Source organism: Muscardinus avellanarius, assembly GCF_963383645.1.
Source record: "Muscardinus avellanarius genome assembly, chromosome: 21".
Classification (NCBI taxonomy): Eukaryota; Metazoa; Chordata; class Mammalia; order Rodentia; family Gliridae; genus Muscardinus; species Muscardinus avellanarius.
Window position 1 is genome coordinate 24,913,693 of NC_137807.1, and position 15,628 is coordinate 24,929,320.

General features: G+C 57.3%; 1 protein-coding gene across 2 annotated transcripts; it reads left to right on the forward strand.

Moving 5' to 3' along the window:
- Positions 1–14,552, forward strand: AIFM3 (AIF family member 3; the record flags this gene model as incomplete). 2 transcript variants are annotated; one of them, XM_080717382.1, is made up of 20 exons in its annotated part: positions 1–31; positions 6,543–6,756; positions 6,865–6,974; positions 7,173–7,282; positions 7,382–7,426; positions 7,633–7,729; positions 7,809–7,921; positions 8,166–8,252; positions 8,852–8,943; positions 9,021–9,151; positions 9,236–9,351; positions 9,439–9,510; positions 9,595–9,658; positions 10,167–10,243; positions 10,333–10,450; positions 11,977–12,075; positions 12,237–12,312; positions 13,637–13,741; positions 14,298–14,318; positions 14,513–14,552. In XM_080717382.1, the coding sequence occupies 20 exons, from the start codon at positions 1–3 to the stop codon at positions 14,550–14,552; spliced, it is 1,818 nt and encodes a 605-aa protein (XP_080573508.1). The 2 variants fall into 2 exon arrangements, with proteins under 2 accessions (XP_080573508.1, XP_080573509.1); XM_080717383.1 differs by lacking the exon at positions 14,298–14,318.
- Positions 14,553–15,628: the final 1,076 nt, after the last annotated feature.

The following is a 15,628-nucleotide window of genomic DNA, read 5'->3' on the forward strand; positions in this document are numbered from 1 at the left end:
ATGGGCGGCTGCTTCTCCAAGCCCAAGCCAGGTACCTCCTCTTCCATGAGCTTCTCCTGCCTCCTCCCTCCTGCCTCCTGCTTCCTCCCTCCTGCCTCCTCCCTCCTGCCTCCTCTCTCCTCCCTCCTGCCTCCTCCCTCCTGCCTCCTGCCTCCTCCCTCCTGCCTCCTCCCTCCTCCCTCTTTCCTCCTCCCTCCTGCCTCCTCTCTCCTCCCTCCTGCCTCCTGCCTCCTGCCTCCTGCCCCTTTCCTCCTCCCTCCTCCCTCCTCCCTCCTCCTTCCTCCCTCCTCCCTCCCCTCCTGCTTCTGCACTCCGCCAGCCTCCGAAGTAGGTCAGGCTAGGCAGGAGCCCGGAATGTAAATGTGCTGAGATCAGAGGGGGTGGGGGACCTGGAGTGCTTTTCCAGGCACCTCTTCCGGTGGGAGCCCCTCTTTATTTGGGGCTCTGGGTGCTGGTGGTGGGCATGGCGTCTGGATTCTGCTGGGAATGGAAGGGCACCATCAGCTCTCCGAGCCTCTCTGCCAGGCACTCCTGTCCTCCCTGACTCTCAGAGTGGCTGGGAGGGTGCGGCAGACAGGTCCCTGCCTTCTTCACCCCTTCTGGTCTTGCCGCAAGTCCTAAGGCAGCACCTTGGCCTCTCTGGGGAAGGCCCCTGTGTAACACAGCCTCTGCCCTGCCTGGCTCCAGGAGCTTCTGCATTCAGGGTGCTGGGGAAATGCGGATCTGCTCCCCACTGGAAACCCGTGTCCCGGGGGCTCTCCCTCAGGCCCCCACCTGCCCTCTCCCCACCTTATAACATTCAGGGATGTAGGACGTGCAGCCACATCCCAGATGGGGAAACTGAGGCCCTGAGAGGCCTCCAGAAGCCAGCCCACGCCCGGCCGCCTCCACCTACGCCACGGGCTCTGGCCCCGCTGGCCGCACGGCTCCCCTTACCTGATACCATCGGCTCCGTTACCTGGGAGCGCACCAGCCCTTTCTCCTTTTCCCGGGTCTGAAGGAGAACTTGGGGGAGGGAGGAGGCCAGCGATGCCCCCCTGAGAGGGCCCCCTGTGTTATGGACACCAGGTCCAGCCCAGGTTATACCACCCTCTGTGCCTCCAGGTGTGGTTGGTCAAGTGACAGCCACTGTCTTCACCCCAGCCCTCCCTCCCAGGAGGGCTGCAGGGTGTCAGCCCCACCCGGGGCACCTCCAGGTTCTGCTGCTGCTGAGCCTGGCCTTGAACCTGCGATCCTCCTGTCTCAGCCTCCCAAGCGCAGGGATTACAGGCGTGTGCCACCATGCCTGTTTTTTTGTTTTGTTTTGTTTTTTTGTTTGTTTTGGTACTGGGGATGGAACCCAGGGGCATTCTACCTCTGAGCGACACCCCCAGCCCTATTTTTTATTCTTTATTTTTTGAAACAGGGTCTCACTGAGTTGCAAAGGGCCTAAGTAGCTGATGCTGGCTTTGAACCTGCACGATCCTCCTGTCCCAACCTCCCAAATGCTGGGATTACAAGCATGTGCCACCACGTCTGACTTACAGGTTCTCTTAAAGTATCCCAACCCAGGCAGAACATCCCTGGGTTCAATCCTCCACCTAAATAACTAATAAATAAACAGGCTGAGCATGGTGGCACATGCTTGTAACCCCAGTACTTGGAAGTCTGAGACAGGAGGATTGTAGGTTCAAGCTAGCTGCTGAAACTTAGCGAGGCCCTCTTAGCAAAACCCAATAAAAAATAAAATAAGGCTAAGGGTGTAGTTCAAAGATAGAATGCCTCTGGGTTCAACTCCCATACCAAAACAAACAAACAAACAAACAAACAAAAAGCAAATAAATAAATAGGACCCTCAAAGGCCTGGCGTGGTGGCATATGCCTGTATAACGAGTACTTGGGAGACTGAGACAGGAGGATCAGAGGTTTGAGGACAGCCTCAGCAAGTTGTGAGACTCAGCAACCTAGTGAGATCTTATTTCCAGACAAAAAATAAAAAGGGCTAAGGTGTAGCTTGGAGGTAGAATGCTCCTGGGTTCAATCCCCACTACAAAATAACAATTAAAAAGGCCCCCCAAAGCCAGGCATGGTGATGCATGCTTGTCTGGTTCTTGGGAGGCTGAGACAGGAGGATCGCAGGTTCGCAGGCAGCCTTAGCAGCTTAGTGAGACCCTGTTTCCAAGTAAAATATAAAATAGTTCTGGGGGCATACCCCAGAGCTAGAAGGCCTCTGGGTTCCATCCCCAGTACTACAAAAAATAAAAATAGGCTGGGGATGTAGCTTGGAGGTAGAAGTTCCCTGGGTTCAATCACCAGTACTGGAAAAAAACAAAACAAAACAAAAAAAACCCCAGAGCCCCAAAGGGCTGACCTGCCTAGGACTCCTGACCCCAGGATTTCCAATATGGGGGCTAGTCAAAGACAGTGTACTTGGGTATGGTGGCACATACCTATAATCTCAGTATCTGGGAGGCTGAGACAGGAAGAATGCAGATTCAAGAACGGCCTTCAAAATAAAAAAGAAAGCTGGGCCTGGTGGTGCACACTTGTAATCCCAGCATTTGGGAGGCTGAGACAGGAGGATCACAGTTCGAGGACAGCCTCAGCTACTTAGTAAGGCCCTCTGCAACTCAGTGAGACCCTGTTTCAAAATAAAGAATAAAAAATAGGGCTGGGAGTGTAGCTCAGAGGTAGAATGCCCCTGGGTTCCATCCCCAGACCCGCAGGGAGGGGAGAAGCATTGAATATCATCAAACAGGTTGATACTATTCTCTCTCTCACACTTAAAAAAAAATTATTTTTTGCAATACTGGGACTTGAACCCAGCGGCATTCTACCTCTGAGCTACACCCTAGCCCTATTTTTTATTCTTTATTTTGAAACCGGGTCTCACTGAGTTGCAAAAGGCCTCACTACATAGCTGAGGCTGGCCGTGAACCTGTGATCCTGCGGTCTCACCCTCCCAAGTGCTGGGATTCCAAGCGTGCCCACCACGCCCGGCCTGCTCTCTGCCTTTGTGCAGGTGGGGTGCTGGGGATTTAACCCAGGGCCGTGGGCACGCTGAGCACACGCTCTACGGAGCTGCTCCCCAGCCTCTCCTCTCAGCTTTATGACTAGGGCATTTAGGCCCAGAGGGGAAGGCTGGGAGTTCTGGAGCTGGGTCCCTGGTGGTGTGGTGAGCGGAGACTCCTGCCTTCTGCTGCTCCTCCTGACTTACAGTCTTCCTGGGGGACTACATCAGCCCTACAGCACACCTCGGAGCCTTCTAGCAGGAGGTGGAGGATGAAAACTGTCCGGCTTGGCTGTCACTGGCCCCCGCCAGGCTGCCCTGTGGAGTCCCACAGCTGAGACCAAAGCAGTTTTCTTTTTCATTCTTCCAAAAACATTCTAGCACCATTACATAAAGTGTGGGAAATGGAGGACCCCCGCACACGCACACCCACACTCTCCCGCCTGGCAGGACGGCCTCGCCTGGCCGGGCTCCTGCACTCTCCCTACCAGGCCCTCAGCGAGGGGAGCTGACTGAGCTGCGGGCTGGGACGGGCCTGGGAGTGAAAGGGGCCAGGATAGGGTGGGGGTTAGCCGGCAGGAGCGGGGTGCCCTGCTGGGCTGCGCCAGGAACCCCAAAACTGTTCCTGGGTAGGAGTTAGCCAGGACCTGGCAGGATGGCAACCCAGGCCAAGTGACTGGGTACAGGCAAAAGCCAGAAGGTATACTTGCAAGGTTTTTGGGTCCTTGAGCCGGGCATGGCAGCCCACACTTGTAATCCCAGTACTTGGGAGGCTGAGTCCGGGGGATCTTGGATTCTCAGCCAGCTTCGGATGCTTAGTGAGGCTCTCTGCAGCTTAGTGAGACCCTGTTTCAAAAAATAAAGAATAAACCAGGTGTGGCGGTGCATGCCTAGAATCCCGGCATTTGGGAGGCTGAGACAGGAGGATCGCGGATTGTGGCCAGCCTCAGCTACTTAGTGAGGCCCTCTGCAACTTAGTGAGATCCTATTTCAAAATAAAGACTAAGGAATAGGGCTGGGGGTGTAGCTCAGAGGTAGAATGGCCCTGGGTTCAATCCCCAGTACCACAGAAAAGGCCCCCCGATTCTTGGGTCCTTTGGTTGTAGAGGTCTGGTGTCAGGGGAGCTGAGGGGAGGCTAGGAGAGGTCTGGAGGCCCTGGCGCCTTGGGGACGGGAGAGGCACCTCCTGCCCCCACAGGCCCATGCTGGGCCCCAGGCTTAGCTTCCTCAGGCTTAGCCTCTTCCCCGCTGCAGCTGCCTGGGAAGCCGGATTATTGCTGCTAAAAATTCTGTTTATTGTTCCTGTCTAATTAGAAAAATACCCCAGGCATGTTCTAGGAATGTAGAAAAGCATGAAGAAAGTGAGCGTCTTAGATCGGGCCCATCAGGAGGTGACCTCGTGGGCAGGTCTGTGTCCACGCCTCTCTGCTGGGCTCTACTCCCTGACCCTGACCCTGCCTGTGGACACCAGGAACCCAGGGCTCAGGAACCCAATGAGTCTCGAACTGGTGAGAATCGCTGCTGTGAGAAGTTGGGGTGTAGCTTGGAGGTGAAAAGCCCCCAGGTTTCATCCCCAGTACCACACACACATTAAAAAAATTAGGAAGCCAAATCTGGGTACAGTGGTACATACCTGTACCTGGGAGGCTGAGAGAGGAGGACTGCAGACTGGAGGACAGCCTCAACAACTTTGAGAGGTCTCAGCAAGTTAGCCAGACCCTCTTTTCTTTCTTTTTCTCTTTCTTTCTTTCTTTTCTTTTTTCTTTTTCTTTTTTTTTTCTGTACTATGGATGGACCCCAGGGGCATTCTACCTCCCAGCTACTCCCCCAGTCCTATTTTTTTATTCTTTGTTTTGGAATAGGGTCTCACTGAGTTGCAGAGGGCCTCACTAAGTAGCTGCAGCTGTCCTCGAATTGTGATCCTCCAGTCTCTACCTCCCAATTTCTGGGATTACAAGCATGTACCACCATGCCCGGCCTCAGACCCTGTTTCAAAAAAAAAAATCTCAGTACCTGGGAAGCTGAGACAGGAGGATCACAGTTTCAAGGCCAGCCTCAGTAACCTTGTGAGGCCTTCCACAACTTAGTGAGACCTTCTTTCCAAACAACAAAATAAAATAGGGCTTGGGTATAGCTCCGAGGTAGCTCCTCTTGGTTCAATCCTCAGTGACACAGAGAAGTTCTGGGGGGATAGCTTGACGGTAAAATGCCACTGGGGTCAACCCCTAGTACTAAAACAAACAAACAAACAAACAAACAAATAAATATATGAGCTAGGCATGGTGGCACTTGGAAGGCTCAGATAGGAAGGTTGCAAGTTTGAGAATAGCCTCAGAATGTAGTGAGACTCTCAACAAACCTAGTGAGACCCTGTTTCAAAACTAAATAAAAAAGGGCTAGGGTTGGTAGCTCAGATGTAGAATGTCCCAGGGTTTAATTCCCAGTATCACAAAAAAAAGAAAAAATATATATATTAAAAGAGGCTGGAGCTGGGCATGGTGGCGCACACTTGTAATCCCCGCACTTGGGAGGCTGAGACAAGAGGATCACGTAGGTTCGAAACCAGCCTTGCTGGCTTAAGAGACCCTGTCTCCAAATAAAATATAAAAATAGGTCTGGGAGTGTAGCCCAGAGGTAGAAGGCCCCTGGGTTCCATCCCCAGTACCACCAAAATAAAAACTAGAAAAGAGAGGCTGGAGCCAGACGTGGCAGCGCACACTTGTAATCCCAGCATTCGGGAGGCTGAGACAGGAGGGTCAGCTACTACTTAGGCCCTTTGCAATTCAGTGAGACTCTGTTTCAAAATAAAGAATACAAAATAAGGGGGGGTAGCTCGCAGGTAGAATGTCCCTGGGTTCAATCCACAGTACCACAAAAAGGGGAGCTGGGGGTGTAGCCCAGTGGTAGAATATCCCTGGCTTCAATTCCCAGTTTAGGGGGCATGCAGGCAGGCAGGCTGGGGCTATAGCTCAGTGGCAGAGCACTTGTCCGGCGTATCTAGCATATGTGTAGCCTGCAGAGGCTCTGGGTCGAATCCTCAGCACTGCCAAGCATAGAAAAAGAGCCGGGCGTGGTGGCGCACGCTTGTCATCCCAGCATTCGGGAGGCTGAGACCAGAGGATCGCAGTTCGTGGCCAGCCTCAGCTACTTAGTGAGGCCCTCTGCAACTCAGTGAGACCCTGTTTCAAAATAAAGAACAAAAAATAAGGCAGGGGGTGTAGCTCAGAGGTCAAATGGCCCTGGGTTCCATCCCCAGACCGGCAAAAAAAAAAAAAAAAAAAAAATAGGGCTGGGGGTATGGCTTGGAACCTAGAATGCCCCTAGGTTCAATTCCTAGTCATGCAAAAATAAAAAAAAGAAAAAGAAAAGAAAAGAAAAGAAAACATAAAGAAAATATGCAGAAACTATTTCAGCAGGTTGAGAAAGGCCCCTCTGTTGCCGCACCTCTCTCTCTTTCCTGGGGTACAGAGGGCTTTCTGGGGAGGAGGCAGGACTGAGCCTGCTGGCACTGTTGGAGCCGGGGAGGGGGCTCACGGCGTGTCCCCACCCACAGTGGAACTCAAGATCGAGGTGGTGCTGCCTGAGAAGGAGCGGGGCAAGGAGGAGCTGTCCGCCAGCGGCAAGGGCAGCCCCCGCGCCTACCAGGGCAATGGCACTGCTCGCCACTTCCACACCGAGGAGCGCCTGCCCGCCCCGCACCCCTACCCCGGCCCGCAGGACTGCGTGGAGGCCGCCGTCGGCCACGTCAAGGACCTGGAGAATGGACAGTGGGTGCCGGCGCGGAGGCGGGAGGGGTGGCCCTGCCTGCCCTGCTCCTGGTCGGCTGCCTGGGCCTGCCCCTGCAGGCTGGGCCCCTGAGAACAGCCTCTCCCCAGGATGCGGGAGGTGGAGCTGGGCTGGGGAAAGGTGTTGCTGGTGAAGGACAACGGGGAGTTCCATGCAGTGGGCCACAAGTGCCCACACTATGGCGCGCCCTTGGTCAAAGGTGAGACGGACGGACGGTAGGACGGGGTGTACTCGGAGGTAGGGGTGGGGGACAGGACCTGCCTGCAGGGGGCTCCTTCCTGGGCCCTGGGCTCCCCATCTGTCATGGGGTCTCCTGGGCTGGGGAAAGGACCCCAGGTGCCAGGGTCCTTGGAGAGGAGCCTTGCTGGTGGCTCCGAACCTGGCACCCGTCCTCCAGGAGTGCTGTCCCGTGGCCGGGTGCGCTGTCCCTGGCATGGCGCCTGCTTCAACATCAGCACCGGGGACCTGGAGGACTTCCCCGGCCTGGACAGTCTGCACAAGTTCCAGGTGGGGCTTGGCGTGCGGCCTGGGGAACAAGGCCCGGGGGTGCAGAGCCAGGGGCTGAAGCACCCCAGAATCTGGTCCTGAGCTGTGCTACCCTTTCAGGTGAAGATCGAGAAGGAGAAGGTGTATGTCCGGGCCAGCAAACAGGTGAGGGGAAGGCTGGGGTCCCAGGCACAGGCAGGGAGGGCATCTTGGTTCTGAGAAGAGCTTGCAGGGCTCTGAGGCCTGAGGGGGCCTGGCTGTGCGGCCGGGCCAAGCGCTCAGCACAGCGGGCCGAGGCCAGGCTGAGCAGCAGGTTCTGGCCCGATGGGATGACTGCAGTTGCCAGCTGTCCCTACCGCTGTCCCCCCCAGGCCCTGCAGCTGCAGCGAAGAACTAAGGTAATGGCCAAGTGTATCTCTCCAAGTGCCGGGCACAGCGGCAACACCAACGTGCTCATCATAGGCGCAGGTCAGTGTTGAGGTCACCCGGGCAGAGCGGTGGTGGGGCTGGGGGATGGGGAGAAACCATGTCCAGCCCCCTCCCTCAGGTGCTGCCGGCCTGGTGTGCGCGGAGACACTGCGGCAGGAAGGCTTCTCAGACAGGATCGTCCTGTGCACGCTTGACCGGCATCTCCCGTACGACCGGCCCAAGCTCAGCAAGGTGGGGGACCGGCCAGGGCACAGTGGCTCCTCTCCCTTGGGTCCTTGTCAGGCTGGGAGCCTCTTTGACCCATCTTGGGTCGGTCTAGCTTCCCTCTCCCCTCGTACCAGGTCCATTCGAGGTACTCCTAAAGATCTGGGCTTTATGAGTTCTGTCCTACAGCACCCCCAAGCCAGGGCGGGCACCATGTCCTTTGCTGTGAAATGCAACAGTGGCCCTGTCTGAGGGGGGCTCTGTCCTGCAGTCCCTGGACACACAACCTGAGGAGCTGGCCCTGAGGCCCAAGGAGTTCTTCCGGGCCTATGGCATCGAGGTGCTCACAGAGGCCCAGGTAAGAGGTCAGGATGGGAAAGAGGCCGGGAGGGATCGGCGGTCCTTGGGGCCTCAGGCCCTGCAGGCCCCTGGCAGTGGCGGGGGAGGGACTCTGCCCTTCCCGCCCCATTGTTCAGGCCCCTGAGGCCATACTGCGCACACACAGACTGCTAGGGTCTGGGGAGATGGTCCACCTACTCAGGACTGGACAGCTGGGGGCTGGGAGGAGCCAGGAGCTGAGGCCATGCCTGTAATCCCAGTACTTGAGCGGCTGGGACAGCAGGATCATGCAGGTTTGAAGCCAGCCGCAGCTACTTAATGAGGCTCTCAGCAACTTAGTGAGACCCTGTTTCCAAATAAAGTATAAAATAGGTCTGGGAGTGTAGCCTGGAGGTAGAAAGCCCCTGGGTTCCATCCCCAGTACAAAAAAAAAAAAAAAAAAAGAAGAAGAAAAAGAGTAAGAAATAAAAAGGATATAGATCAGCTCAGAGGTAGAGTGCCCCTGGGTCAGTCCCCAGTACAAAAAAAAAGTCTTGCTGGGTTCTGGGCACATGGCAGGATGGCGGGAGTGGGCGTGGAGGCCAGGTGCGCGCCAGGCCCACTCTGCTGGGGGTCCAGGTGGTCACGGTGGACGTGAGGAGCAAGAGGGCCGTGTTCAAGGACGGCTTCACGCTGGAGTACAGCAAGCTGCTGCTGGCACCTGGGAGCAGGTGGGGCCCCTCCTGCTCCCCTGGGACACCTGGTGGGGCCCCCAAAGGGAGGGCCTGGCTGACGCCTCCGGTCTCAGCCCTAAGACCCTGAGCTGCAAAGGCAAGGAGGCAGAAAATGTGTTCACCATCCGGACGCCGGAGGACGCCAACCGCGTGGGGAGGCTGGCCCGGGGCCGCAATGCTGTGGTCGTGGGAGCTGGCTTCCTGGGTGAGCAGCTGGGGGCGGGAGGCCGGGAGCTGCCGGCTCTGGGAGGTGCCGGGTGCCAGTCCGCTGCCCCTGCCCACTGCCTAGGCATGGAGGTGGCCGCCTACCTGACCGAGAAGGCTCACTCTGTGTCTGTGGTGGAGCTGGAGGAGACGCCCTTCCGGCGGTTCCTGGGGGAGCGCGTGGGTCGCGCCCTCTTGAAGGTGAGCCGCCTGGCCCCTGGTCCTGGGTTGTCCAGCCCACCCCTGGCCGCCCATCCTCACCGCCCACCCACCCTCCCACTCTGCCAGATGTTTGAGAACAATCGGGTCAAGTTCTACATGCAGACGGAGGTGTCGGAGCTGCGGGCCCAGGAGGGGAAGGTGGGCCTCTGCCTCCCTCTCTCTGTCCCCTGCCCCTCATGTCCCCGGGCCCCGGGGCCTCGCGCTCACGGCCACTCCCCACAGCTGAAGGAAGTGGTGCTGAAGAGCGGCAAGGTGGTGCGGGCGGATGTCTGCGTGGTGGGCATCGGTGAGTAGACGTGCGGTGGGCGCCCTGGCAGAGCCACCACACAGCCAGCTGGCCTTGATCCAGCCCCCCTGTGCCCCAGCCTGAGTTCCACAGCTGTACACAGCTACCCCAGCAGTACCCACTTCCTGGGGTTGCTGGGAGACACGTGTGCCCGGCTTAGCCCAGGCCCCCCACGAGCACGCCCCCAACTGCTCCAGGCTCAGCCCCACGCCCTGGGAACCAGACAAGCCTCTTGCTGGTCCCTACAACACATGAAGGGGACAGGGGAGGGCACCTGGGGAGGTGGCAGCCGGGCACTGGAGAAGCTCGGCTTCCTGGGCCCTCCGCGGGCTGCGGGCTGTGTGGTGCGCCCCACGGGGAGGCGCGGGAGTCTGCAGGGGTGTGGACAGAGGGTTGGGGCGCGTGAGGACCCAGGGCAGGTGCTGAGGAAGGTCAGTTAGGCTCGGGCCGGCAGGCAGTGTGACGGGAAGGCGGACTGTCATGGACGTGGGAGCCTCCGTTCCGTCAGGTGCGGTGCCCGCCACGGGCTTCCTGAGGCAGAGTGGCATCGGTCTGGACTCCCGCGGCTTCATCCCTGTCAACAAGGTGGGCGGGCAGGGCGGCGGGGTGCAGGGTGGGGTGGCGGGGTCCAGGCGGGCCCTGTCCCACCGCAGAGCCCTGGGCCCTCTCCGCAGATGATGCAGACCAACATCCCAGGTGTGTTCGCGGCGGGCGATGCCGTCACCTTTCCCCTGGCCGGAAGAAACAACCGCAAAGTGAACATCCCCCACTGGCAGATGGCGCACGTCCAGGGTACGGCCCGCCCTCGGCACGCGGGGCAGGAGGCTGGCCCAGGGCCTCCGCCTCCTCCCGGGCCCATGCCTCTGGTGCTGGCCTGGTGGCCTGGCCCTTGTGTTAGGCACTCAAGGCTCCCAGCGGCCTGTCTGGCCAGCTCCATCAGGTGAACAGGCCAGCGGGCACAGCGAGCCCTTGGCTCACCTCAAATATCCTTCTGAATATTTGGCCAGCACAGCTTCCCACCCCAGGGGTCCTTTCACCAGTCTCTCCTTTCCTCTTGTCCTCAAGGACACATATTCTGCAGAATTCCTGACCCACCTGTGCAGTCCCCTGGAGAGGGACAGAGGGATTATGTCTTTGTTTATTTGTTTGTTTGTTTATTGGTACTGGGGATTGAACCCAGGGGTGTTCTACCTCTGAGTTACACCCCCAGCCTTATTTTATTTTTTATTTTGAAACAGGGTCTCACTAAATTGCTGAGAGCCTCGCCAAATTGCTGAGGCTGGCTGCAGACTTGCAATCCTCCTGTATCAGCCTCCCAAGTACTGGGATTACAGGCATGCATCACCACATTCAGCTGGAACAGAGGGATTTAACAGCTTCCCATTAAGTGTTTCTGTCTTCTTTGGGCCACTGGACCCTCGCTGTGAACTCAGTTGCCTGGCACAGGCTCCTGGGGGTGGCCATCTAGCCTGGGCTCAGTGGACATTGTCATTTCTGTGGAATAGCTTCCCCCCCCTACATCTGGTGGACGCCAAGTTCTCTAAGCTTCACCCATAGCACATACTTGGCCGGGGCCCCTAAGCTGCAGGTGCCAGCAAGTTAGACATTTCAGTGCCTCAGAGAGAGGTCTGCCCGACTCCCAGCCTGGGACAAGGGACCACCCCAGGGCCCACCTGCACGCTTCCTCTGCCTTCATCATTACCGGAAGGTCTGCTGCTTGAAGCCCCACTCCTGGTACCAACTTTGATTCAAGTTCGTCACGCTGTCGATGCTGCCAGATTGTAAAGAACCAAAGGCTACATACACCTCAGCCAAACATAATTAGGGTTTAGGATCTAACTGGGAGGATCCATGTCTGTCCAGCTATGAGGTCTGGTGAGGCCTTAGAGACACTGGGAAGTCGCCCATCCTGTTTTTCTTTTTTTCTCTGGGGCCTGCCTGTGGCTGTCATTTCTGTTTTCCTGGCCCTCGTGCTCTATTCGCCTCCGTCTTCCTTCTTGAGGGGTCTGATTAGCTGTCTGTGTGCATGGTTGAAATGTTGAACCGTGAGTAGGCAGGCAATCCCAAAAGCTGACCTGCCAGAGAGGCAGGGCGCTTTCCGCATTCAGATTCTCCAGAGGAGCGCCCTAGGCGCCTGGCTTGGAGTCAGGGGCCCTCTGCACCAGCCAGCGGAGGGCAGTGGGCCGAAACACGCGTGCCTGTAGATCTCTAGGGAGTCCAGGAGCAGCGCACTGCCATGGGTCCCCAGAGCACCGGGGCAGGCAGTGTGGCGGTGGTGAGGGCAAGGGTTGGGGTTCTCACAGCCCTGGGTCCCGCAGGGCGTGTGGCAGCCCAGAACATGCTGGCCCAGGAGGCGGAGATCAACACCGTGCCCTACCTGTGGACGGCTATGTTCGGCAAGAGTCTGCGATACGCGGGTAACCCAGGCTCCTCGGGCGGGGCGGGGCCACGACCCTCCAGGGAGACGCGACAGGGAGCTCCCTGGGGGCGGGGCCAGACACTGCCCAATCGGAGGAGGAGGGCCGAGAGGGTGTCCAGGGAGGGCCCGGCGCCTGTGAAGTCCCCACCCCTCCCACAGGCTACGGAGAGGGCTTCGATGACGTCATCATCCAGGGGGACCTGGAGGAGCTGAAGTTTGTGGCTTTTTACACCAAGTGAGAACAAGGGGCGCGACGTGGCGGGAGTGGGTCGGGAAGGGAGACTCAGGCCGGAGAAAGCTCCTGGGGAGGGGGCTAAGCCCCACGGTGGGCCGAGGGGCAGAGGGCAGACAGGTGAGGGGGTCTTGGGTAGGCCCGGGGCTTCCCAAGGGGCACCTGAATCCTGTGCTGGTACCAATAGGGAGGGTTGCGTGATCCTGACGCCCCAGCAAGATGTCTCCCAGGGGCCCAGGTGAGCAGATTTCCGTCCCCGTCTTCAAGAAGGACAGCTCATAGCCTGGCCTGGTGGCACATACCTGCAACCCCAGTACTTGGGAAGCTGACACAGGCGGAGGATCGCAGGTTTGCAGCTAGCCTCAGCTACTGAGTGAGGCGCTCTGCAACGTATTGAGACCCTGTTTCAAAATAAAGAATAAGCCGGGCGTGGTGGCACATGTTTGTAATCCCAGCATTCGGGAGGCTGAGACCGGAGGATCACGGTTCGCGGACAGCCTCAGCTACTTAGTGAGGTCCTTCGCAACTCAGTGAGACCCTGTTTCAAAAAAAAAAAAAAAAAAATGGGCAGGGGTTGTAGCTCGGAGGTCAAATGCCTCTGGGTTCCAGCCCCAGACCCACAAAAAGAAAAGAAAAGCAAAGAAAGAAAGAAAGAAAAAATATAGTGGGGGGTAAATTAAAAATGAAGCTCAGAGGTAGAATGCCTCTGGGTTTAATCCCGAGTGCCACCAAAAGTAAAATAAAATGGGGCTGGGGGTAGAGTTCAGGTAGTTGTTGCTGCAGGGAGTGGTGGTACCATCTGTAAGCCCAGTACAGGAGACTGAAGGTTTGAGGCTAACCTGGGCAACTTAGTAAATCCACCTCTCTCTCTCTCTCTCTCTCTCTCTCTCTCTCTCTCTCTCTCTCTCTCTCTCTCTCTCCCTCTCCCTCTCCCTCTCCCTCTCCCTCTCCCTCTCGTGCGAATTATTGAACCCAGGGGCATTTGGCCTCTGAGCTGCATCCCCAGCCCTTTTTTACTTTTTGTCTTGAAGCAGGGTCTCGCTAGGTTGCTGAGAGCCTCACTACTTACTTGCCATCCTCCTGTCTCAGCCTCCTAAGTACTGAGATTCCAGGTGAGCGCCACCACACCCAGCAATGAGACTATTTCAAAATAAATTTTTAAAAAAGGGGCTAGGGGTATAGCTCTGAGGTATAATGCCCTGGGTTCAATCCCAGGACAAAAAAAAAAAAAAAAGAAAAAAGAAAAAAAGAGAAGAAAGAAAAACAGAAAGCAAGAAAGAAGTCGCGCTGCTGCCAAGTCCTCAGCCTCAGCGCCCTCTCTCTGCAGGGGCGACGAGGTGATCGCTGTGGCCAGCATGAACTACGATCCCATCGTGTCAAAGGTGGCCGAGGTGCTGGGCTCTGGCCGTGCCATCCGGAAGCGGGAGGTGGAGTGAGTGTGGGGGGATTTGGGGTGGAGTGAAAGCCCCCAAGGATTGGCTCACATGGGTGTGATGGCCAGCCTCCCCCTCAGTCCTCCAGGGCCCTTGCCCACCCTCTTGGGGTAGTACGGGGCAAAGACTGTGGTCTGAGGGCTGGCTGGTTATATGTCTACAGGGGGCAGAATGTGTCCTAGGGCAGGGCCAGCTCTTTGGGGAGGTGTCAGGGCAGCTCTGGACCCCTAACTGCATGTGACTGTGCTGAGCTGGCAGAAGCTAGAGGAGGAAACAGCTACGGACAGCCTCGACGCATCCTGCACAGAGATAGGAATGGTTGTTTGGGGCCTGGGAGGCACCTCACTCCAGCATGGTGCCAACGAGAGTCCTTGTGGCCTGATCTACATTCAGAAATTCTCCAGGGACTGGGGACATCCTGGAAGCCACTAGGGGCCGGCGGCTATGGGACCCGGGTAGGCCTTAGGCTAAAGATAATGGAGACCGGGAGCAGATGTGATGAATGACATGCTCTTTCCCTGGCCTTCTTTGTTTCTCCCTCTTGCCTTCGCAAAGGCTGTTTATGCTGCACAGCAAGTACGTGTGTCCTCTGTATCTCCTGTTCTCCTGAGTCTCTCCCCGCACCCCTGCCCAAGTGCGCTCTCCTCTGGGCACCCGGGTCTGACAAGGAGCAGGCCCCTTCCTGTCCTCAGCAATCAGCTGCCCCTGGTGCTCAGAGTGGGGGACCTGCTGCCTTCTTCTGCCTGACTCAGCCTCCGTCATTTCCGCAGGACTGGAGACATGTCTTGGCTCACGGGGAAAGGATCCTGAACGCCTGTGCAGTGGACTTGGGCAAGCACAAGTGGGTCAATGGGGACGGAGGCCAAGCCTGGGGGCAGGTGCCAATCTCCAATGTCCCAGCGCCCCCCAGGACAGACCTAAGCCCTCCCAGTGCCTGCCTGCCGCTGCCCAGATCCCCTGCAGGGAGGCCTCTGCTCCCTCCCAAGGCCTCAGCTGTCACCGACAGTTGGCACTGGAGACAGGACAGGCCCTGTCTCTTTTCCCTGTTTGGACTGGACCCCTGGAGGCCCCTGCAACATGTTAGACACCATCTTAAAATTAAAACGACACACTTGCAGGTCTGTGTGGCTCTCAGTGTCATTGGGGCAACACGCACAGGAACAAAGCAGACCACAGGGTCAACAAATACAGTCGAGGAAGCTTGGCCTGTGAGCACCCGATCGAGGTAGCAACTGGATCTTGATTTTCAACAAACAGGTATTCCAGGCAGAAGAGACAGTATGTAAAAAGGGCAGCTCATGCCTGACACTTTGAGGGCATTTGCTCAGATAATGCCAGAGGAGCTGGGTCCTGAGACAAGACACGATGCTTCTCATGGAAGCCAAAGGTTTCCAAATCCTAATTTTGCAGGTAAAGAAGCTGTGCTAAGCTGGGTGTGGTGCTTCAAGCTTGTAACCCCAGTGCTGGGGAGGCTGAGACAGGAGGATCGCACAGGTTCGAAGCCAGCCTCAGCTACTTAGGCTCTCAGCAACTTAGTGAGACCCTGTTTCCAAATAAGAAATAGGTCTGGGAGTATAGCCCGGAGGTAGAAAGCCCCTGCGTTCCATCCCCAGTACCACAAAAACAAACAAAACAGGCCTGGGGGTATAGCTTGGAGCTTTGGGTTCGATCCCTAGTATAGTACCAAAAAAGCTCTGGGCCAGGCTGCTCCCCGCAGCTGAGAGGCGAATACGGAGTGTGGTTGAGCAAAGACGGCTGGGGCACTTGAGAGCCCGGAACCTTTCATCGGGGATCCCGGGCGCCGCGGACGATCCAGGAGAAAGCCACGGCAGACCCAGAGCATGCCGGGAGCTGGGCGCCCGCTGCGGGCACCGTGGGCACCGCCC